The following is a 26,011-nucleotide window of genomic DNA, read 5'->3' on the forward strand; positions in this document are numbered from 1 at the left end:
ATTTGATTCTACATGCATACATGTCTAAGTTAGTACTTTAAAAGGCATGTATGGACATGTGCAGTGATAATAACACTAGACTAATCAACAGCATTTAGACAATAGAAACCGCTGCTTGAGTAAACTCATTTGACCAGTGTATGTTTTAAAAAAGATGACTGAGTGGAAATAATGTGTAGATGTCTCCATTTTCCATCTTATCCCATCTAACTAGAGCATTCTAAATATAAAAGTTTTACCCAGAAGAGGAATTCTGATTGCTTAGAATTGTTCCCATTTGTAAGCTGTGAAATTGTCTGGATGTTTATGTGTGCTTCTGTGTTTGTTGTGTCACAGGATGCTCACAATTGTATCCCAGAGTTTGACGAGGAGACGGCCATGTTTGCTGTGTATGATGGACATGGAGGTAATAAACACACTCTACAAAAAATCTTCTATTTACATTAGTTTGCAAGATGCATTGAGACAGTTACAGTTGTAAAGTTAAACATTTTAGTCAAATATTTACCTAATCTTTACACTGAAAACAAAGGAACATCACACACACATCCCAAAGCCCAAAACATGTATGTCTGCATCAATACATTCCGTTAAGACACAAACTGTCTTCCTTGTTTTGGTTTTTGGAGAACAACCGATCTCACCCCTTTTTTATGGATTCTTTTACAGACCTCTTTTAAGGACTGTGTACACACAAACACGCCTATCCATATACTTTATATAACCTGCTATTACCATTTAGGTGAAGAGGTGGCTCTGTACTGTTCAAAGTACCTTCCTGACATCATCAAAGAGCAGAAGACGTACAAAGACGGCAAACTGCAAAAGGTGAGTAGCCCAGACATGACATCTTTAGCCTGTGATGGACAAAGTAGATGTCTTCATGACAAGAAAAGTGCTGCTGTGTGGCATACTCACACATTGTCTAGGATTAGTGTATGGTGTTGTTTTTGAAGCTACCTCAGGCCATTGCACATTAATTCTGATGTACTTTTACCGTGCGAGTGGCAATAAATATCTTTAATAAAGTGGAAATGCATGAGGAGGCTGTTCAATCTTTTTCTCTGTTGCACATAGGGATGGGGATCGAAACCCGGTTCTATCAAGGACCCGGTTCCACTTTTTTCAAAACCCGAAAATCAATAACGTTTGGGCTTATCGATACCACTATCGAGTCTCGTCATTTTTTTTCTCCCGTAGGTCCTGTAACGCAATTGTGTGTCCCTCGAGTCGCGTTCACGGCATTTAAATCAAATCAAACCAATCACTGCTGCATGTCCGCCAATGTTTATGAATGATATGCAAACATGTATTAAAAGTAAAACAAGTGAAGTCTGGCAGTTAACTTCGCTCGCGAGGATGGCTGAACGGGCAAAAAGGTCTATGGTTTGGCTTTATTTTACCAAGCTCGAAGATAAAGCAGAAGCGAAATGCAATTTATGTTGCAAATTAATTTCTTGTAAAGGGGGGAACACAACCTCAATGGCCAAGCACATCAGCATTGTGCATCAAATAAAGGCCAAATGCAGTACCTTCGACTGTCTCCGGATTGAAAAGACTCCTCCTCCTCCTGCCGCCGCACCCGCACCACAGGCGGGCCTGTCTTCATCATCCACAAAGTACCAGCGGTAAACGCACACACACAGACTGTAGCTTGTTGTCCCGTCAGTTAAAAATAGTAATCCAATTGTGAAATCCGTGTTGTAATCGGCAGCATACAAGCTAGTTAGCTTAAAAAGTAAACAAAGTTTTCAGACGTGCTGCGTGATGATGTGTTCAGGATGGCTCAGTAAAACGACTATTAGGTTATCATGATGCGTTCAAGTGTAACGTAAAGGAATTGGAAATTGAGTTTTTGGCGAGAAACATGAGTAATACAGTTGTATTAGTGCTCTCATCATTTTAAAATATATATTTAAACTACTGATGCCAATATTTATTAGAAATTTAATTTAAAATACAATTATTTATTTCCTAAATATTTTCCTAATCACTAAAACATGATAAAGTGACAGTAGACAATACATTAACCAACAAGTGCGAACATTTATATATATTTTTCATAGATAGTATACACTTGATTTTTTAAAACCAAAAATAATATTTTCTTCAAAATATATAATAATAATAGAAAAGTATCGATAGTGGTATCGATAAAGACCCGGATCGATAAGGCGTATCGATAAAGGTATCGATATCAATAAATATTAACGATCCCCATCCCTAGTTGCACAGTACTACCATCTCACTGAAAACACTCTCCGAACAGACTCACAACATGAGTCTAATTTATCTTGAACATACCATTTGACTTTTACTGACACACCTTTCTGCATGTTGATTCCAGGCTCTGGAGGATGCCTTCTTAGCCATTGACACCAGAATGACCACAGAGGAAGTCATCAAGGAGCTGGTCCAGATTGCTGGACGGCCCACAGAGGAGCCGCCTACTCAAAAGGTGGCAGAGGAGGACGATCGTGAGTGCACCCCTAACAATAATATGTATATGTAGTGATATGAGTTATAAAGACCACTTAACAAAGCTCCTTCATGTTGAATGTTAAAGAAGAGTTGAAAGTATTGACAACAAGCATGCAATACACCAGAAAAAACGTAATTATGACTATAATAATAAAGAAAAAAGCAATCGAGGGCATAAAAGTAAAACAAAAACTAGACAAGATGCAACAGATGCAAGATATTCTAAAGTTCAAACATGTACAACGTCTTCATGACAATAAAGACATGATTCCATATTTCCTTTTCAGTGGAGACGGAGGAGGCAGCGTTGCTCCACGAGGAAGCCACGCTGACCATAGAGGAGCTGCTTGTACGATATGGACAGAACCTCAATGCTGCCAAACACGCGGCTGCCATCAGGTAGTTTACCAGACTTTATTGGGGGCCTCTACGAATACTCTTTTTTTGCATAGGAAATTTCCTTTCCTATCGAGATGACCCGGAAGTACTCGGCGGATAGGTGATTCGAATTCTCCAAATGCTTAGGAAAGGCATAGGAAAGGAGCCTCAATTCATCCTTTAACCCTCCTTTAGCATAGGTTACTCCGGACCAACCTATGCGAAAGGAAAGGAGATAGTGGTATCCCATAATCCTTTACGGCAGCAATATTTAAAGCAACAAGCGACCGATGGAGTTTACCGACTCTATACGAATGAGATGTAAAACAGAAGAGAGGAGAAGCCCCCCATAAAGATAATAAAGATCTCATAAAAGACCGACATCATAATAGTTATTTTCGTAGCACATGATTTAGCAGAAGAAAATAAAATGCCAACTTCACATTTAATGAAGACTATAGGCTACTGGGGGTAGTTCATTTCAATATCAACATAAGTGTAGCCTCTTTTTTTCACATGTTGAATTGGGATTCAAGTGGCCCCTTGGCCAAGTCCGATCTAAGTGATTCTCACTCTGTTGGCGACAACCTGATTAAATAATCAATATGAAAAGAATGCATGGATCAAACGAGCGCTTGTTGAAGTCCATTTTCGGAAAATAGTGTAGTGTCACGCTAGTGACTCACGTCAGCAATACTCGTCGCCGCGCAATGACGTCGGTTAGGAAAAGTGGAGTCGAATTCATTTGAAACAGTGCTGTCTTTTCCTATGTTCGATAGGAAGCACCTTTCATCTCTCCTTAACCCCGATGACGTTTAGGGGTTAAGGTATAGGAAAGGAGGCTTATAGGTTAGGAGATTGGACTATTTGTAGAGGCCCTGGGACTTTTCATAAAAGGACTAACACTAATTTGGCAATGAAACAGGATTTTTTCACCTTTAATAGACCGTGAAACGGGGCTTTGAACCTCCTGTAAATTTTACTTCATGGAAAACAACCTTTTGTAAGTCAACCCATGCAGCGACCAAAGTCGTAAACAGCCCTCTTTTTCTGGCCCTTTCTTTCCATAACTGATGCCCTGATCGGTCTAGACCAAACAATTACCACCTTGCTATATAGTAATCTCCCCCTCCACAATGTAATGGTAATAACCTAATTTGCCAAAAGGCTTTTTTCTTTTTTTAAATATTTCAAACTTAAGTAAAATTTTTCTATGTACTCTGTATGTTTTGAATTCAGAGAAGTTGAAATGTGTCCCGTTTGTGTTTTCTTCTCAGTGCGGCTGCTAAGAAGGCATCGCAAGCCCAGGCCTCTGGAGACAAAGGGGAAGCTGGGAAAGGACCAGTTAAGGAGGGTTTGAATGGAGAGGTGGAGGACGAGAGCAACGGAAAGCTGAAGGAAGGCGGAGCAGCGTTGTGCGGGTCAAGGCTGCGAGCCTGTCGGAGAACAGCAGCAGGTGAAAGCAGTGGTGCAGGTATGGAGCTGGGCTTCAGGACTCATTGACAAGTTATGACCCAAGAACAAATGTCTTAACGCTTTAGTGAAAAAACAAACCTTAGATATTGAAATAAGTATTCTAATGTGAACGGGGTCATCCCTATGTTCCCACAGACCTATGTTCCTGAAATTGGCGATTAGGTTCAAGCATCACAGCTGATTGGTTACATACCTGCAAACTCGTCGCTTTTCGGCGAAAATCGCCGTTTAGAATCAAAATATATGACCCACGTGAATCGTATAGATCCGAAGAGTTTTTGTTTTTGGGAGGGGGGGGGGGGGGGGTAGCGGCAGCTGCCAGAGAAGTCAGCCAGCGCTTCCCAGACTGGACTGTGTGGACGAGTTACCGTAGTGTGAGACAAGGGAATATCGTTATCTTGGCAATAAAACATCTTTGGTAGACGTCATGAGTATTGTCCAATCAGCGTTAAGATCGGGCACAAGCATCACTGCTGCCGCTGTGTGTTCAGACTTTAGAATTGGCTAAGTCTCAATCAAAGCCCTTTTGATAATACAAAAATAGAGGCTTTGATTAAACACTGTCAATGCTTCAGAGGTTAATGTAACAGCCTACTGAAACAGAAACTATACGGAGGGACGCAGCTCACTGTACAGTCCTTTTATTTAGTCGCGCTGTCAGTAGGGCTGGCCCGAATTATTCGAATATTCGAATACTCGTTCGGAAAATTAGTATTCGGAGCTTAAATTAGTATTCGGAGCTTCGTTTTTTTTTTTTCTTTTTTTAATTTAAATTTTTTTTTTTTTTTTTTTTTTTTTCAATTTTTTTTTTGCAAGAAGCTAGTACTGCAATATAATGTCATCAAATAATTTTATATTTGGATATAAAAGTTAGTAATATTGTAGTAGTAGTAGTATTGCTCATTTAGGAGGATATTACATCACTAAGTGTCATAGCGCATCCATTACTTCACCTCCGAGCGCGTAAATCTTCAACAAAATATGCAGATACTGTCAAAATCGGTTCCAGGGAGTGTATAGGGATTATTAACGTTTTTAAAAAATAAAATAAAAAAAAAATATTTTTAATATTTTTTTTTTTTTTTTTTTTATGTTGTTTTTGATGGTGTGTTTTTCTGGAACGAATATTCGAATATTCGCTCGGAAAAACCAACGAATATTCGAAGCCTGAAAAATGGTATTCGGGCCAGCCCTAGCTGTCAGTTTGCCGACATGGCTCTCTGTTAGACTCGAGACATAGAAAAAGATCGCGGAAGCCGTTCCCGTAGACAAAGTTAACGGGCAGGATATCCCCGACTGATTTCATCCATCAAACCACAGAGTTTTTTCTGAGCGGCGTCTCACTCGCTCACTGGGTCTCCCGGGTCCCGGTGATTTTCACCGTCACAGCGATCGACTCGCTGCTTTGCTGGGGCGGAGACTTTGTGTGAAGGTGATTTAACATCACGGTCGTAGACGAATGTTATAACTTTATGCTGCATAGTTTGCACTGCACTGTTGACCCACACAGGACTCTTAAGTGAAGCTGACAGTTTAATGAGCGCACATTGCAGAAATGAAGTGTCTGCAGTGCGCTCACAATCAGAGCCGACCGACCCCCCCCCACAACCCCCCCCCCCCCCCCCCCACAATTTATTTTTATTTTTATTTTTTAGTTTGTGTGTTTGATATTAACATCATATTATTATATCATACAAAAAAATGAATACAATGTTTTGATCTAGATAGCCAAGTTAATAGCCCAATAATTTAATCAGTTCATCTGGGAGGTAATCCAAGTTTAACTGATCACGTCACGTTCACGTCCAGTGTGTATTGAGTTTATTTAAAAACATTTGGAAATGGGGCTCAGATGCGCATGCACTGTATAACCTATTTCAGCCTCGTCTGTGGAAAAAAAGATAGCTGGACAACAGAGTTCTTCTGCTTCATTCCTCTCACTGCATTTAAATGTATTCATTATATTACAGAGAAATATGTCCCATAAAAGAAAAAGAGCACCAAGCCCAACCCAGAGGACCCTGCATAATATTTTATTTTAAATGAATATTTTAATGGAAAATCCAAGAAGCTTCTAATTCATCCGACCCAGTGTCTCCAAATTATTTGTTCACACAAAATTCCTCAGATTTAGCCTCTTAATTTCCCTCTCAAAGTGCACCAGATTCATGCATTTCACTTTAAAAAGTTTAAAAAAAATCTCCCGGGGGGGCATACCCCCGGACCCCCCTAGGAGGGTCAGGATCTCAGCTGGCTATTATTTTCACCCAGCTGGACATTGGAGGCAATAGTGGAGAACTCTGGTTGTGTGAATGATATTTAACAATAGCCAATCGTTTGGACAGCGAAAAACACCCGACCCCCCTAGAAGGGACGGGTGTTTGTCACCTTTTTCACCTCCTATGAGTTTGCAGGTCTGTGGTTAGGGTTACCCCTGAAACACATCCTGTGTCTACTAGGGCTGGCCCGAATTATTCGAATATCCGAGTATTCGTTTGTTAAATTAGTATTCGGAGCTCAATTCATTATTCGGGATTTTTTTGCAAAGGTAGCTCAAACTGCAGTATATTTTGTCAGCAAATAATATTTGGATATACAAGTTATAAAACAATTGTAAAATACAAATTACACGTTCATTTAAAATATATTATCGAATTATTTGACCTAGTTGTCCGGTGCCCTTTCAAAGCCAACCGGTGATATTTTTTTTTTCTTAGTCTTTATTGAACATGGTTAAAAAAAAATAATAATAATACAAACAAATAAAACGATTGAGCAGTAAAAAAGGAAATAAATAAATTAAAAACAAACAAATGGGATCCTCAGGATCCTAAGCAACAAATACATAACTCAAATAACATAGTTCATGTTCAAAAGGGATAGGAAGAAGTTAAGAAAAACTTTTCTGGTCCTACCCCCTCTTATTTTTTTATAATTGTTTACAAAAAAATAAATGTTCAGTTTGAATCAGTCAGTGTCTATGATGTTTGGCTCGTGGGTTAAACAAATCAACTTTTCGACAAAACAATAACAAAATAAAATAATGGAACAGATGAACGAAAACCATCAAATTGAAAACAGCAAAACAGAAATTCACTACTCCAGGTCATAGCAATTCAATAACTTATCAGCTGTAGTAGGCTACGTGATGTTACCAGAGTGAGGCAAACTAAAAGCGGCACCAAGCGCAGGAGGGAGGGAGAGAGAGATGGAGGAAGAATAGATTGTGTTCCTAATAACTCTATAGGCTACCACAACAGTAGCGCGATTTCGGAAGGAAAGGTAATGCTTGACGTAATGCTAACGTTAGCTTAGCTCAGCTGTTTGTTTACATTCAGCCATGCTATTCAGCCATCATCAACCGTGACTTGCTTGCATCATGGGAATAGGCAGTCAATAATGGATATAATATGGACACAAAAGACTAACAATATTGGATCTTTGTATGGATTTATAAATCGCCGAAAATGGGGAAAAATTAAGGAACTCCGACTTTATTACCGTTCGAAAGTTATTAAAGCATCAACCAACTACGCAACTTGCTGTCTCGGCTCACACACTCGGTTTCAGTGAGTACATTGGCATTATTAATGTTGGTTTGATGGTGTGTTTTTCTGGAACGAATATCCGAATATTCGCTCGGAAAAACCAACAAATACTCGAAGCCTGAAAAATGGCATTCGGGCCAGCCCTAGTGTCTACCTCTGGAGCGCATCGCCGTCTGTTACTGTTGCCTCTCTCGCTTTTTTTGGACACACATGGAACGTCTCAGCTGCTGTAGTGTGCTCCTAAAAGCCCTGTCTTTTCTACACAGTTTTCAAAGATAATTCCCATTAATTTGAAGTTACTTCATGCCATTTTATGATGCATATGATTTATTATTGAGTCTCGGCAGTAATCCGTGTGCCTCGTTGCCTTTCTTTTGCCACATTTTCGCTTGTTGGAAGTTTTATTTTGAAAGAGACACAGCAGGAAATGGTGAAACTGCAGCGAAAGCTGCTGGGATGAAGTCAATATGACTGTCAACTGAGTATTTCTCTATCAGTTAAAGCAGAGAAACCCGAGAGAGATGCGCGTCTCTCCGAAAAAAATAGGTGAGCCTCCTGAGGTAAAGTGTAGCGTCGCTTCAGAAGCGCCGACGGCCGTTGGCAACGCGTCCGAGGTTGGATGTGTGGCAGCTGTAGTGTGATTACACTGTCGGTGAAAAAGTCAGATGCAGACGTGCAGTAGATGTAGGATGTGTGTTTCAGGGGTTAGGGTAAGAGGATAGGTTAGATAAGGAGTAAACACATTTTTTTTTTTTTGTAGATTTTATTTGACAAGGGCATGACAATATCATTGGACGAACCAGATGCATTGTTTTCAGTGTATTAGCATAAATGCTAGTTTTCAACACCTGTCCACAGGAGGCTTTTTAAAAACAACAAAAAAACTAAACATGACAAACTGGATCAAATACTGATGAGCGAGAAACTGATAATTAAAAGAATAAAAATGCAGTATACAGTGGAGTACAGAGCAGCAATATAATGATAGTCAAATATATATATATATATATACATAGAGTAAAGCAAAGGCAGCATGATCAGACGATAAACCAGTTGTAAATTATTTGTGTGAGCACTGTTGATTTGATTTGAGCCGTTGTACGAACCTAATATGCTCAATTATATAGTTCGATTACTTAGAACATTTGGGAAGATAGACCGCTCCCATATAAACAATGGTCTGCCAGCTGACAAAATTAATCAAATATGGTACATGTATTTTCGATTTTTTTTAATTTTTTACTGTAAGTGCGTAGAAATTAATTCACAAAAAGTGAGAGGCACCTATTTGCAGACGCATGGGGAAAGTGGAGCTCCACCGGAAGTGGATTTCATTGGTCAGAATTGTAACCTACTCTGAATTTGTTTTCTTCTTTTTGTTTTACTGCCGGAGTTCACCTAGCGGTGAATAATAATACACAGTTTCCACCGGTTATGGTGCTAGTACACAGTAAAATACGTCAGTTTGTTAAGGGTCCCAAGTGGCCAGGACGGTGGTAAAAAGTAGATGTTGAGGTAGAAGATGAATGAAGCAACGAAGCTGTGTGTACATCTTCTGAAATCCGTCTGTTTAATTCACAATCAGAGCAACCTCTGCTATCAACACATGCACGTTGTTCAAGCAGCTGATCAAAGATAAACAAACCTTGCGATGTCCAGAATAATACTCGTGTTAACCATCAAACTAAATCGTACACATTCACTGAGTGAAGATTGTGAAAGTATGACACACATTTCTCACCAACAATGTTATCAAAAACCCAATTAATAACTTATAAATCTTTTAAAAACCTGAATTAAAAACTGTAGCAATGGCGGCCACAGCTTGGATTTCATTTTCGCCGGGAGAAACTGAAATGATCGATTAAACGTAACATCATCAGGAAATTATAAAAATGGAGATTTCTATGGAGTGCAGTGTTTCCCCCAGAAAATGTCTTAGGCAAGGTGGTCACTGGCCCGTGTCAGGGGAGGCGCGGCGCAACGCGCCGCGGCGAAAATTTTAGGGGTATTTTGCTCAAAGATGCCAATGCGCCGTAAAGAAATAAAACAGACACTGACCTTACAGTTGTGCAATTTTGTTTGCTATGTGCAGGTACAAATTATGTGTAAACGTGCAGACAGTACAAAGCACAATTAAAGAAAACTTCTACTGTTTTGGTGCAATACTATACAGACACACTAAATACAAATAATGGACCATACATTCAGAGCCGGCCCAAGCCTTCAGTCCAATGTTAGCGCTGCTGAAACTATAGATCTTTGCTAAATATTATTCACACACCCAGTGTTTTCCGCTAGTGCCTCCACTGTGCAGCTGTGTGAATATGTTAGACAGCCGAGATTCCGACCTTCCTAGGGGGGTCCGGGGGTATGCCCCCCCGGGAGATTTTTTTTAACCTTTTTAAAGTGAAATGCATGAATCTGGTGCACTTTGAGAGAAAAATTAAGAGGCTGAATCTGAGAAATTTTGTGTGAACAAATAATTTGGATACACTGGTCAGATGAATTAGAAGCTATTGAAGGACACATGGATTTTCCATACAAATATTAATATAAAATCAAATATTATGGAGGGTCCTCTGGGTTGGGCTTGAAGCTCTTTTTCTTTTACGGGACATATTGCTCTGTAATATAATGAATGCATTTAAATTCAGTGAGAGGAACGAAGCAGAAGAACTCTGTTGTCCAGCTACTGTATCTTTTTTTCCACAGACGAGGCTGAAATAGGCTATAGACTATACACAGTGCATGGGCAACTGAGGGCAGCCCCATTTCCAATTGTTTTTAAATAAACTCAATACACACTGTGCATGGATGTGAACGTGACATGATCCGATTCGGATTACCTCCCAGATGAACTGATTACATTTTTAGGCTATTAATTATCTAGACCAAAAACTTGTATTCTTTTTTTTTGTATGTTAACTCACATTTGCATAATATGATGTTAATATCAAACACAGAAACAAACAAAAAAAAAAAAAAATGTTTTTTTTTTTTTTTGAGGGGGCCCCCCTGGCGGTCGGGGGCCCTAAGCGACCGCTTAGTTCGCTTATGCCTCGGGCCGGCTCTGACTCTCATGCATTCGTCAAACTTTTCTCTGCGCTGTCCTAGCTGATAGAAAGGTTGTGTTGCCACAGTGATGTGGAGTCTTAAACTATTCTAGCTTTGCAGAGCACTTCTTTCTGTTCAGCTAAATATCCCCATAGAACTGCACTGCGTTTATTATCGCCACCAGTTAAATCTCGGTTTGCTTCTGCTCGTTTAACTCTCCCGCGTGCATGCCGTAGTCGCACGCGGTGCGGTACGGTCGCGCGCGCAAAGCCGCAGACACAGAGCAGCTGATAGAGAAACGCTTGGGGACACATGCTTTTTACCGCAAATCGCGGCCTTTCGCGCAGTTATGACCATGCACAACACACACATCGCGCTTGCTATTACATTAATTGTGCAGCACGAAAAAAAAAAAAAAAATTAAATTAATTTTTTTTTTTTTTTTTTTTTTTTTGGGGGGGGGGTCGGTTGGTAGTCAAGGCGGGAGGCTGGCGTTGCTAAGGCGGCCGCCTTAGCTATAAAGCGCTGGGGGAAACACTGGAGTGATTTTGCTTTAAACTGTACAGGGTCGCGTTGTTGCAGTGACACTCTTTCTTCAGTTGGAGCTGCAGCGTAAAGTGAAAACAAACTCAGAGTAGGTTACAATTCTGACCAATGAAATGAGTTTGGGGCGTGGCCCCATCTTGCTTCCGGTGTAGTGGAGGTCCGTTTTCTCCATGGGTCTGCAAATAGGTACTCTTGCAAAAAGTCGCACAAAATTGACACCGGCTTCCTCCTCTTCAGCAGCTGACTGTGGGGAGTCGGGAGGCTCCAACGGAGAAGAGAAGTCCGGTAAGGCAGAGGGAGACGCCGGCCCCTCCTGCTCCTCTCTGCCCTCTAAGGCTGCAGCAGGAGACGCCAAGTCCAGGTTCTTTGACGACAGCGAGGAGTCTGAGGAGGGAGATGAGGAGGAGGGCAGTGACGAAGAGGATGGCAGTGAGGAGGAAGAGGGGGACAGCAGTGAGCTGGAGGAAGAGGAGGACACAGAGGAAGACTCCGAGGATGAAGAAGGGGAGGAGGAGATGTGTCTACCTGGAATGGACGGCAAGGAGGAGGTGTCTACAAATCTCATTTTCTATTATCAAAGTTGACATAAATCACAGTGAGTTAGCTAAGTGTTAAGAGCCGTTTTTTCAAATAAAGTGATAAATTTACATTCAGACTGCAGGCAAATGTGGCTCAAATATTCCTCAGTTGTGAAGGAGAAGTTTGGCCACCTGAGGAGGAAGGCCAAATTGTCGCCCGAAACGTTGTGTGAGCTTGTGCACATTAAAGTAGCTAGAGTTAGTACAGCGTTTAGCTGTTGTATGGACTATACTTTCTTCCTTTTTGAATATTTATTTTTGTTCAGCACCAGTAGCTATCCATGGATGTGCACAACATCTTCTTTTTTTGAACTTATAAATTAAGCCATAAAAGGAGACTTAAGTGGACACAAGGTTTACCCACCAAAATGGGTCCAGTACCATCATTCGCTTATTTTGGTCTCTTTCCCAACTTTTGACTGGCGTGCTGGACGATGGCAAACCTGAAGCTATTAACTAAACACCTGCAGTGTGCTGGAGAGGGGTTTGTACTTTTGTTGTTGGTGTAAAACTTCATGGGTGTTTTTTGACCGTTGTATTCACAGCCCGGCTCAGACAGCGGCACCACGGCTGTCGTGGCTCTGATCCGGGGAAAGCAGCTGATCGTGGCCAATGCTGGAGACTCTCGCTGCGTGGTGTCTGAACGTGGTAGGTCCATATGATTTGGGTACCTATTTCCCTCAGTTAAATGTTACTGGGCAATAATCAACCAAAACAAGTGCATGGTTGCCAGTGACATGTGTGGTGGCAGACCTTTTAGTATAAAACTGCAGTTATCTTGTATGAAAGCTAAACGCTCCCTTCCCTGTGTTGCTGTAGGCAAAGCTGTGGACATGTCGTACGACCACAAGCCAGAGGATGAGGTGGAGCTGGCTCGCATTAAAAACGCTGGGGGGAAAGTGACCATGGATGGACGGGTCAACGGTGGACTCAACCTCTCCAGAGCGATTGGTATGGCTGATTCTATCAATAATTATGATTCTGTTTTGGGTTCAAATTTGCACATCTGTGAGCAGAATGAGTTTCTCTTAACACGTTTCTAACTGGATGGCTCAGGTGACCACTTCTATAAGAGGAACAAGGCTCTGCCTGCAGAGGAGCAGATGATTTCCTCCATGCCAGACGTCAAAGTGCTGACGCTGAACAAGGACCACGACTTCATGGTCATTGCCTGTGACGGCATCTGGTGAGCTTGACTGTTCATTGGCGCTTTGTTCCATCATATGGACAAGTGCAATCGGACGTTGGAATATGAAAGAATGGAAGTTTTTATTATCCAATATGCATGTGAGGTTGTTTTTCATTTTTCATATGTTTGTTGTGCAGGAATGTCTTAAGCAGTCAGGAGGTGGTGGACTTCATCAGTGAGAGGATCAAACCAGATCAAAATGGCAAAGTGAGATCTCTCTCATCCATAGTGGAAGAGGTGAGAACCAACTCACGTTACACATTTTACACATAATGACCATTTGTATGTAAATCAGTAGGTCAAAAATATTATCCATTTCATTTCTAAAAATATTGTGGAGTTTATATAGTGGAATTTGATGTCTGAATCTGACGCTGCTCTAGAAATAAGTATGAATCGATTACTCTAAAAAAAATTGGTATTACTTGATTAATATAACAGATTTACCCAATATAATCTTTTAAAATTTATCATTTATATTTTTTATATTTTATTCAATCATCTTCTCTTTAAATTAAACATAATGACAAACAAAGTCTGCTCTGCATATGTAGGATGCCGTTGGAAAGCTCAGCAGCGTTCTGGCGTAGTGGCATATTTAAAAGTAAATACAAAAATTGTGTAATTTCTTTATCACTGCTGTGTTATATTAAACGTACAATACTCACTGTACTGTATGTGATAGCAACACATAATCAGTACTTTTACTGTAATACTTGGCTTAACAAAGGAGTCATATTTTCCCATCAGTGTGTAGTGAGGGAAATAACTGATAGGATTTAGTGAGTCAGAACATTCACAGACTGTAACAATAGTCTGCAATGTGTGTTCGAGAAATTTCATTTCTTAAACGAGGCAACTCTGCCAACAGGCGGCAGATGTGTGTTAGCACATGTTGTTAATGGCCTACCATCCTTTTTTTGCAAATGATGTAACTTGGCGTTACATATATCAACATATGTACATAATCAATTACATCACTTCGCCTTAGCCCTTACTCTAATCCTTTGTCCAGTTAGACTAGTGCGATTGATATCCATCTGTAATTGATATCAGTTGTTACACAATACACAACCTCTGTTTGTCCTAGTTTGCTTTTTTACTTTCTGAGCTAACTAACCATCAATCGTTATTTCATCCAGAAAAGCCTTAATCTGTGGTATTAAGCAGGTTGGTGTCTTCACTAGGTTTTTAAAGGTTATAATTGTTGGACAAAGGAAAACATTCATGTTTTGTTGAGTGATTCTCTCACAACCAAAAATAAATAAATAATTGGATGCTTGGAAATTGCACAAAGATATTCTTGAGACTTTGAAATAATAGTTCAAATCAGTAGCTGATAACACACTTTGTGTAGTCACTATGCGATCAAGCTTGTAGCCATAGTGTACTTTCAAACACTGAAAATTAATAATAAGCTTTATTGGTATAACACCCTTCATACATAAAATGCAGTTCAAATGTCTTTACATGCACACAATGAAAACAACACAAGTACCTAAAAAGTATAATGCATTGAACAAAAATAAAACTGATAAACACATAAAATACAACAACTCAAAACAATAAAATAATAAAACCAATGTTCCAGAAAAAACAACCATAATATACGATAGAATAAATAAAAGACTACATATACGATATGTTAAATATGTACCTGCGTCTTTAATTTCAAATCCAATATGTCCTCCCTGCCAGCTGTTGGAGCACTGTTTGGCCCCCGACACATCTGGAGACGGGACAGGATGTGACAACATGACCTGCGTCATCATCACCCTGAGGCCACACCCCCAGTCTGACGACACCATGAAGAGGAAGCTCCAGGAGGAGGCAGCAGGGCCCGGGTCGGACAAGAACGGAAAGGACAGCAAAAAGGCTAAAAGTGACTGAAGGCCAACAGCTGCTCCCAGGCTACCCCCAGAGACGCATTCTGTCACCCCCCCCACACACACACACAAACATCAACTCACCATAAAATATAAATGACAAATTGTATACGTATGCTCAAAAATCGGTAATCGGTTTTTGCCCTGTGTTTTCGGTGGATTCTCACTTAACATCGCCACCAGTTGGTTCTCTTTGTTCGCTCTCATTGAAAAGCTGGACACGCTTTTACTTTATTAAATTCAAAGGAGGCTAAACTCACCACTCACTGGTGTGCTGAAGAGCACACCATTATCCATGTATTTGTAGCTAGAATAAAGATCTACAGAGGTTAGTGTGTACGTCTAGACATTTTATAGGTGTCGCACCTTCTCTGATTGTAAAAATCTTTTTCCACATGGTGGATTCATTCTTTGTGGAAGCTCGTGCAGTGACCTGTGTCTTGTTGCTGTTCACATTTTGCAGCATGACGCGTGTCTTTTCATTGCGGTATTCCAATATACAAATGTGCACGTTACATTTCCTATATGAACCTTGCACAATGCTCTGTGTGTTGTGCCCAAAATACAAAGCCGTCATTGTATCTCGACAAAGTGCCATGAAGACCATGAATTCCATTCGGAGGCGCCATTTCACATCCTCAAATTAACTGAGCCCAGAGAAGGGACCTCAGAAGGCAGCAGATAAAATTGCGTAAAGGTAACGGGTTGAGAGGATAGTGATGTCCTTAGCAGACCAAATTTGAAGATTTAAGAATGCAGTGAGAATGTGAGTGCTAAACCAGTGTTTCACTGAATGTGTTGCTGTCCTGCTTCAGATTACTCTGATGATGACATGCCACCCAGAGTTTGTTTAGGGGCAGATTGTGTGTCACACTTTGACTCCGGCAAGAGGAACTCAAGGATCTGGGGTCCAGTTGCTCTTTCTTGCTTTTTTTTTTTTGTTTTGTTTCTTTACCACCCCCCCCCCCCCCCCCCCAGCCCCCCTCATTCACACCCATTTACAAGTGAGATTCCCCATTCAGTCTTTACTGGTAACATAACAGCCAAATCATAAAACGAATATATCACCATCATCCTGCCTTTTTTCATTCCTGCTCAATGTCTTGTCTTAATTAGAATGTAAACCTTCTACAGGACTCTTTTAATGTCTTCATTTGTAACTCCCTGTTGCTCCTCCAGGCTCCACTGAAACACATTTTAAGATCATCACTAGGACATGTGTTTTAAGTCAAATGTATTTCCACTCAAATGAGTTTTTTTTTTTTTTCATTTTTTTTTTTCATTTTTGATGAAGCAGTGTTTCAGGCGGTATTTAAAAAATATTAAAAAAATTATTCTTTGTTGAACACAACCCTGATGCTGGACTGTGGAGCGGATGCACAAGGTTACATTTTGAGTGGAAATACAATTTGAAGTTCAGAGTACCAAGACAGTGTAACTGTTCAGAAGATAATTTTCTTTGCAGATGCCTCATTCAACCCAAATTGTGACTCAAGTTTGTTTCTAGTGTACCATCTCGTCACCATGCCCTTTTTTCTGTACATAGTTTTTTCAATACTTGTAATTGAAGAAAAAGAGGAAAGACTTTCTTTTTCTTTGTAATTGTGAGTCAATGTGACATTTTTGGTGCATACTCTTTTGACACCAGTATGTAAGTACATACAAATACATTTTTCTAAATAATGAGACAATTGCGTTCCTGTGTCGTTCTTTAAAAACAACCAATGCTGCGTCCGCCTTTTAAACAGTCGTTGCAGAAATGTGTTTTATTGTGAAAATCCTGTCCATAGATTCGATATCTGTTGCAGATGTTGATCTGAATAAAACATTTGGACCGCCACAATCAATAAGTGATACTTTTTGGAGTAACAACAGATACAGCACTAATCACTTGTAACCTGTTTTAAATCTGCATAATACCTTTCCCTAACTGGTAGGCCTATTTACATTTTGCTAAACGTATGTAAACAAAAAGTTTACCAATCCCGTGATAGAAGATATTTGCTTCAGGCAACATATCCCTTTTTATTAGTCCCTTGTTTGAAAAGGCCAATTAATCTTAATAAACGATAAAGGGAAAACTATATAAATATCGTCAATATTTATAGAAGTTACTTCATGTATTTTGAGTAAAGCACTTTCTGAAAATGTTATAAATCAAATCTTGTCTGCACCATATGATGTTCTGTCAGCAAAAGGATGTGGCAGCAATTGTTAATCAAATGTTGGGCTTGTTGGCAAATTATGACCTGATGATGGCGCTAGATGAAAAGCATATTGTGTGTGTGTGTGTGTGTGCAGAAGTTCCTGCAGGTGGCAGCAGAGACATCTGAACCAGTTCTGCTGATGTTTCGATATTTTATGATCCCTTAAAGCGGGGAGGGGAAACCACGTGCCATGAAGGGCAAAGACTGTGGAGGGGTTCATCCCAAACAGTGAGTCAAACTGCTGATGACACTGACTCTCACACACACACGCACACATTAACAGAGGACATGACCCGACCAGTGAGCTCATTGCAATCAAATAAAAACCTAAAGACCGTTTTTGCCCCATGTGTACTTTAAATATCCAAAGAAACAGCAATGCAACAAGAGGACTGACTTTAGTTCCCATCAGGCTCGGGAACTGTCTGTCCTGCTCTGCCATTGGCTGCTGCTGCTCCACAGTCCTGGTGGTTTTTCTGCTCCCCTAAGGATCACTGCTGCTGCAGGGACAATAGAAAGCAAAGCAGGAAACACGCCCTGTCCTTGGAATCTAAAAATGTCATCACACACACACATGTTGTCCCTGTCTTTAACAGGAAGGAGGTTTTTTCTTCTTGTCTGTAGAGAAGCGGCTTCGGTTGTGTGTGTGTGTGTGTGTGTGTGGACACAGCGAGTGCGTGCAAAGTTTGTTTGTGTGAATGTCTGCTATCGCACTGAAAGACACAGCTACACAGTCCAAAACTCACTATGGTTTGTGTCTGTATCTGAGTGAGGGTTGCTACGCTGTCACAAATGAAAATGATAAACGCTACTCTCTTATGTTCTACTATCCTAAAAGTAAGAAGGGTACCTCCTCCTTCACCAGTCAACGATAATATGAGTTACTGCTGCTGCCAGGCTTCTCTTAATACATCTTTTTAAGTTTACCTATAGTATTTAGATTTTTATATTTATAGCAGGTGTTTGGCTGTTTCTCAAATAAGCTACGAAGGTCAATGTAGGGGGGCAGTCCCAGGCCCAGTCTTCACTGCAGTAACTATTAGAAATATTACTAAAAGGCTGCTACTGTGGAGCTCTATGGAAGCATTGTCCAGCTGTGTGTGTGTTGGGGAGTCGCTTCTGTCACCAGACTCTTAAACCTGACTGATGTCTGTGGAAGAAAAACCACAGGGAGTCCAACTAAACCTGGCCTGCAATAATACATATAGAAGTGTGTGTGTGTGTGTGTGTGTGTGTGTGTGTGTGTGTGTGTGCACGTGCATGTGTGCCGTCTAGCCAGCAGGTCTTATATAGAAAGCTAGACCACAATAGCAGGTTGTAGTTAGACACTGTAAGTATTCATCAAGATCTTTTTCGATCTCTTGCTCTCGCCCCTACACACACACACACACACCAACATTCTAGCGTTCGCAGCAGTGAGGTTTAAAAACTTGCTGTGACCAAAAATAGTTAACCATTTTCTTTTCAGTCACACACCTTTTCATGTGGATTCCTGTTCCAATTTTTGTTTTAATTAATTATTCCGCAGTAGTTGCGATATTTCTTCAGCCCACGGTTTTGGTTCACTCTCTCCCCTTTCATAGCAATGTCTTTTGGCCACAGCGGGCAGCTTTGAGGAACACACTGAACCCCTAAGCTACACAGCACAACGTGATAAACAGACTGGTGATCAGTTGGACACAAACATGATTCCGAATGAATTGCTAATGTCGCTCTATGTCAGTCAGCTGGATGTGTAAATAAGCAGCTTGAGCTCAACATGTTAGTTGGAGCCGTATCAGTCTTCTAAGGTATTACATTATGTCATATTGGTTCAATTATCACACATTTCTACACTCAACCTTGAGTCTCACCTTTTGACCTTAACTAAGTCCTCACCTTTAAGGTCTAAAATTGAGTGGTTCGCGCAACCACACACACACACACATACACACACGCACACACACACACACAAACACGCACACAAACACAAACACGCCCGATTACGATTGATAAAGGAGGATGTCACTGTCAGCTGTTCCTATTGCTGGCAGGATGTACCAGGATGTCAGCTCCAGACACATCCTCTGTGTGTGTGTGTGTGTGTGTGTGTGTGTGTGTGTGTGTGTGTGTGTGTGTGTGTGTGTGTGTGTGTGTGTGTGTGTGTGTGTGTGTGTGTGTGTGTGTGTGTGTGTGTGTGTGTGATTGAACAGCATCACGTTACAGTAAGCATGAGGATAAACTGCAGTAGTTGAAGAAAAACAGGAAGATTCCCATCATCCTTGGTTCTTTTCCTCTCTTCCCTTTCACCTCTCCTGAGCCAATCTTCCCATGTTTCCTCTCCACTCACTGTTACCTCCTGTCACATCCTCAATCCACTTCCATTGTGTATTTTACTATACAGTCCCTCATTATGCCTTCTGATATTTTTCTTATTTTCCTTTCTATTTCCTCACTTGTCACCTTGACTCGTTTGTGTCATTCTTCCCCTTATCCCGTCACTAAGTGTCTCATCATTTTACCAACGGTCAAAAATGACATCTTTATAGGCGACATGACTCAGACTTTAACAGCCAATCAAATTAGGAGCCACATAACACAACTGAAGCATTGACTATTGTCAATAATTACATTGTGCAATAGACATTTAGTTTAATGTTATGTTTTACGGTAATTAACAAGTACAAACACATACAGACATGTATACTGTATATGCACGTACACATCTCCACAAAGCCTACAAGCATGTGCAAACAAGATCAGGGTACATCAGGGCAAGACCTGAACACAGCTGATCACTCACAAAGATATCTTCTCTCTCTCTCTCTCTCTCTCTCTCTCACACACACACACACTCACACACAGTTGTAGATAAGAGAGAAGTGGAAACAAGCAGCTGTCTGATCAGCAGACATGCTGCTCTTACTTCCCCTCCTCTCCCTCTCACCAACAACAACAACAACTCTGTGTTTATTAACTATACTGTATTTGCCCTTATCCCACGAAAATGTGTTTTTAATCTCTCTCGTCTCCTTGTTTTCTCTGCCTCTTTATTTTATTCCTTTTTCTCATTCAGTAAATTGTTTTCAACGTAAAAAAAAACAGCACGCAGCGATCCTTACTTTAGCGACAGACTTCTGTGAGATTGTTGCATTAGAATCTACTTTAAAACACGTTGAATTCAAGCTGGACACACACCTCTGTTCTTTGTGATGACTGAAATTGATCAAATCATATTGCACGCCTCTTTTCTCGTATTTCTTACTCTTTATGGTATTTCCTTTCCCTTCGGACTCACACGGGTCCAATTGAGGAAGAAAAAAACATTAACGAATTGTAGGGCTCAAGACAGAACATAATCTATCTTATAAGTGGTAAACCGACAGCGATTGCCGGAAGATAATGCTGCGACAGTAGGCTTTATGGTGTGGTTGTGCAAGCTTGGTTAAAGCAAAAACAACCACAGCAAAACATGGCCTACTTTGTGTGACATTCAGTGTGAGTGCTCCTAAACGGTAAGGTTTCATTATGGAGTGGAGAGAGGGTATAAAGGCTATAGTGCTGCCAAAAGTGCTTCCTACACGTCTGCTTTGTCTCAGTGAAAGAGTTTCTGTTCAGCTGTCACATGCGTTAAGAGAGGCTGCTCTTTCTGTAGTAATCCTGGGTCATATGTTAAACTGGAGCTTCATCCAATGTGGGATGTGTTCTCCAAAACTGAACTTTAAGAGAACTTTAAAAAAAGGAAATAAAGTATATATTTTTTTGCACTTTCTTCACAGATCTTGTGATTGAAGAAATCTCCCCACAGCTGAAACATCTTGTGACCGGGGTGAAAACTACCAGTCGCAGCAGCAGCAAAAGACATGTGGTCTGTATGTAGCGCAGCTCTGCTCCGTATCCGTTGAACATACTTCCACTATCTCATGAGTGAAACCACCACTGATATATAAATTCAAAATTCAATGCCTTTAAGTAACCACATCTTGTTTTATTGAAAGCAGTATACAGCAACCACCTTTATGTTTGTATAAATATATACTGTATTTCTGGCACTTTCCACAAACAGCAGTTTCATTCAGCTAAAACTTTTTAAGGACAATTTTGAGATTTCAGCTAAATGCTAACATCGGGATGCTAACATTCTCACATACTGACGATGCTGACAAGCCAATGTGTAGCAGGTATCATGTTTAACATCTGAGATTAGCGCATTAGCATGCTGACAATTGCAATTTAGCAAGAAACACAATGTAGCCTACACATCAGGCTGATGGGAATGTCAATAGTCTTGCATGTAGGCCTATTTGGTCATAAACCAAAGTATTGAACAGAGTGTGTGTGTGTGTGGGGGAGGGGGGGGGGGGATAATGGCACTGGATGAAATGTAAGAGCAATCCATATTTAGAGCAATGCCGCTGGCACGGCTAAATACTCTGGAAAACCATTTTCCCTCCAACAAACCCTCAATATACAGTATATAGCCTATAGCTATATTTTACTCCAGACTGTTTTTTCTAGCCCATTAGTCATTGCCTTGTAAGAGGGCACAATTGCTCTTCCTTAAGAAAGGGAAGAGCGTGTCTAATTCATTTACCCTCATTTGACAAAATAGCTCAGGGTTTCAAACTTGCAACATTAAGCCACAAGATAACTTTTATCAAAGCAGTGTCTCTTTCAGATGATGTTTCTGTCTCACATGTAGCTTCAGGGTTACAAACCAGTGTCAACCAAACTTAAAAACAGGGTTAGAAGAATACGTAAAGAAGCTTCATTGGAACCAAAATAACAGATTAGTTCTTTAAGCAGGACTCATTTTCCACCAAACACATTAAACTGTGGAAAATGTCCTCCTCCCCCTGTCCTCAGGACCAGCCTCCCATGACTCATAGAGCATATCTGATAAACCGGACTCCCTGAAGTCACTACTTCACCATCACCCCTCTCTCTCCCCCGCTTTCTCTTTTTGGCTTAAGCAAACAGAGACACATTCACTTATCTTCCTCTCTGAAAACACACACACAAACACACACTATACATCTGATCATTATTTCCACTCTGCCCTCACTTTCCCTGCTTGAGGTTTTTTCGTAATAAGTTGAGCTGTTAAAGACCTTCAAGGAGTTGTTGTCCTCCGTCACCACAGACACATTCACTGAAGCAGCGACTTTGAACTTGGCACGGCTGAAAGTTGGCCCCTCTCTCTCTATTTCTCTCTCTCCCTCTCTCTCTCTCTCTCTCTCTCTCTCTCTCTCTCTCTCTCTCTCTCTCTGTCAGCTCACAGCTGAGAAAAGGACAAAAGTCCTGGCCATAAGCCTGGTCACTGCGAGCTGTGTTTGTGTGTGTGTCTGTGTGTGTGTGTGTGAATGCCAGCTGGTTACATCTGGTTTAAGAGGCCACAGGAGGAGGCTGCTTTCTCCCACCTCTTAGTATCAGTTACTAATCCCCCCTGTTTCCCAGAAGTGTGCTTTTCTGTGTGTGTGTGTGTGTTTGATGGAAGTTTGATTTTATAAGTGTCGTGACGACAGCGCCGCCCCATCCTACTCTTATCTCTCCTCCTGATTCCAGTCCAACTCAGTTTCCTCAGCTCATCACCAAAACCGGTAGAACTGCACAGAGAAAACTGCACCACACACGGCAGATCATTACTAGCCTTCACAGAGAAAGTCTATGTACATTAAAATTCACGTACATTATCCGTCTTTCATTACTCCCTTTAAAAATATAAAACTGACACATGTAGACACGTCTTGCACAGGTGTCATTAATAACTTTAAGGATGGTTAGATTTGGTGTAGGTGAGCCAGGTTCCAAGGCTCACTGGGACACTTAAAGGTTCAGTAAGCGGAATGATCAGTTTAGCTAACTTCCTGTCACTGACTGCAGTTAGCAGTCCCCTCCCTCGTCCTCACATCACCACATTAATGCACTGCGGTCTTCAAACAGTGAGTTATCTAGCACCATCTCAGATAAGTAAGTGTGATAAAACATGATAAAAACCATCAAAACAGACATTGTGAAGGATTTTTACCTGCTCCGCCATTGTAGGCGCATACACATTCAGTTTGTAGTGTTCTCTCTTGTGATTGGATATTAATTTCGGGATCCCTGAAAAGTTTATTTACCGATTACATGCAGAGCAGCTGACTGAGAGATCGGCTTTATGAAACGCGCACACTATGTAAGTGATCACTGTATGAATAAAGAGCGATTTAACACTGATATTAACAATAATAAATCGCTTACTTCACCTTTAATTGACCAAAGCAACCATTAATGTTACTAGTGATTAGTTTTTTCCTGATCTGAAAGGGATATGTAAGTGTAGGCAAAATTAGACTATGATAGTGGCTTAAATCAACTTCAGATAGATGTCTAATTGTATCCATTGTACGAAGCATTGTCCTTGACTTTCACCTTTATTTGATAATGCAGGGAGGGGGGACTGACACGCTAAACAAATGCGGCTGGAATCGAACTGGCGACATTTCTATTATATGGCATGATCCGTTCCCACTCGGCCATGGTGCTCCGTATTTGACTATCTTATTAAACAGGACTTATTCTGGGTAAATTAGATTTTTGTTTTTCAAAACACATGGACGATCCATCAATGTTGCTGCACCAAATGGTTCACTCCAGCAGCCTTCTGACCAAGGTCGATGTGATAAATAGCCCTACCTTGGTTTGCTTAGCACATATAGGAGTTTGTTCATATGGACTGGGACGTGATCTCGGGATGTGACAGTATTTGTGGTGTTATCTGCAGTGACGTGCTTGTGTAAACACAGTGGGGGGTGGGGGGGGGGCTGTGGGGATAAACTATACGTGTCACACTGTTTTTCAACTGTGTAAATGCCACATGGACTTTGAACATGCATGCAAACACACATGTAATTGCAAATACAGCACACACACCTCATCAGCTGGTTTTTATGGAGAGCGTGATGCTGTGATGAGCGTTGACAGAAGACAGGGGGGGAGGGGGGGGGACACAGAAACAGACCGAGAGAGGGAAGGAAAGAGTAGTGTGTTTGACAGGAAGAGACAGAAATGAATAGACAAAGAGTGATAAGAAAAGGGAGGAAGGGAATAGGAAAAAGTAGGTTTGTTTGAGAGCAAGAATGGAATGGACAGCGATAAGGGTGCATTCAGGCAGCGGTTTCACTCGCTCAGTACAGATTCCAGAAGTGTTTGTCAGTCTGTTGTTCAGTCAACTTCTGTGTCTGTGTGTGAACTTATTAACCACACTTTGGCGCCACATGAAACCTCTCTTCAAATTGCCACAATTTCAGCACTCACCTCCCTATCCTTGATTTTTTTTTTGTTGGCAAGTTGAGTTGTTTTTGCCTTTTGCTTCACTCTCCGGCTCAGGAAAAGGCGGCAGAAACCGTAACTGTGTGTGTATTTTTGATATAGAAATGGGCAAGGGTCCTTCATCCAGGTTAATTAAGCTCAAACACTGTGTGTCAAGGGGAGCAGGTCAAAAGATAAACTGTACATAATCACTAAATGAAAAACGAAATACATACTGTAAGGAAACCAGAAAGTGCCCATGATGGTCACATATGTATTTGATTTTCTAAAATGACATAATGTGTAAAAAATATAGTGTGCAGCAAAACGTGACAAATAAACAAGTCCCAACAAGTACACATTTTATATTTTTGGCAGGAACAGTTTTTGTCACCTTTTCTTGAGCCGGAGTGTGAGGCAAAAAGCTAAACATAAAACATTTTGTACTATTCCTTTAAGAATCATGTATATTATTGTCCTTTTTTGTTACCAATAGGATGAACTATGCCTCTGATCTATTCAGCGTGGCAGCATGCAAAATAGCAGGACCTTTAAACTGAAGCAGCAAGGCCCGTATGTAAGACAGTCTAAAGAACACAACGTTAACAGGAGGAGGATTTCAACTTTCACTGACGATGGAGGTTGTGGATCAAACTGGTGCAGTTTGAATGACCACGAATCAGTGTCACAGTCTGATGAATGGAGCAGGAGGAGCTTCAACAGTTGTAGTCGTCTGTGAAGTTTTGTTTCTCTCTCCTGTCACCCTTTCAATAACATAATTTATCTCTTAGTTTTCTCCTCTCTCTCCTCCTCTCCCATCTGTCCCTCCACCCCACGCTATTTTTTTTACTTTCTCTTGACACACACACACACACACGCACCCGCACCGAGCAGCTGTCCACACACATTGATTGGGTTTATAGCTTGTTAGGAAAGGGGAGATTGTGTTTCAGTTCTGCTCATTAAGAGTCAGCACTGATGTCACTCTGGCCCCTCTCCATGTTATGCAACACTCACTGAGACAGACATAAAGAGAGAGAGAGAGAGAGAGAGAGAGAGAGAGAGAGAGAGAGAGAGAGAGAGAGAAAGAGAGAGCGGCAAAGGGAATGGACTGGAGTTCAGCCTCAAACTGTGTGTATGTATGCAGATGTGACAGAAATGTTTCGCAATGACGCTCTCAACACAAATAAACTGCATGTCACATTTGTTTGAGCAAGGTCCCTCTGTGTCTTCCCTGTTTTCCACCACAATAATAAAAACGTCTATCTAACTGAGTACAAGTTTTTAATAAATCTACTGAAGGTGCAATTCTGGAGAATGTCAAAATCTGTGAATATCTCCTCAGGCTCCACCTGTCCCTACTGTGTGTGTGTGTGTGTGTGTGTGTGCAGAA

General features: G+C 40.9%; 1 protein-coding gene across 1 annotated transcript in view; it reads left to right on the plus strand.

Annotated features, from left to right (window-relative positions):
- ppm1g (protein phosphatase, Mg2+/Mn2+ dependent, 1G) overlaps positions 1-16,919 on the plus strand; it is a gene marked incomplete at its 5' end in the record, with an annotated part of 17,224 nt that extends 305 nt beyond the window's left edge. The window contains 11 exons of the mRNA XM_080028263.1: positions 337-406; positions 743-828; positions 2,348-2,477; positions 2,769-2,880; positions 4,137-4,333; positions 11,724-12,034; positions 12,610-12,712; positions 12,884-13,015; positions 13,121-13,250; positions 13,391-13,490; positions 14,952-16,919. Of these exons, the coding sequence (XP_079884389.1) occupies positions 337-406; positions 743-828; positions 2,348-2,477; positions 2,769-2,880; positions 4,137-4,333; positions 11,724-12,034; positions 12,610-12,712; positions 12,884-13,015; positions 13,121-13,250; positions 13,391-13,490; positions 14,952-15,143 (1,563 nt within the window). The 3' untranslated portion in view covers positions 15,144-16,919. The remainder of the gene's footprint in view (positions 1-336; positions 407-742; positions 829-2,347; positions 2,478-2,768; positions 2,881-4,136; positions 4,334-11,723; positions 12,035-12,609; positions 12,713-12,883; positions 13,016-13,120; positions 13,251-13,390; positions 13,491-14,951) is intronic.
- Positions 16,920-26,011: the final 9,092 nt, after the last annotated feature.

The sequence above is a fragment of the Ammodytes marinus genome (assembly GCF_949987685.1).
Source record: "Ammodytes marinus genome assembly, chromosome: 1".
Classification (NCBI taxonomy): domain Eukaryota; kingdom Metazoa; phylum Chordata; class Actinopteri; order Uranoscopiformes; family Ammodytidae; genus Ammodytes; species Ammodytes marinus.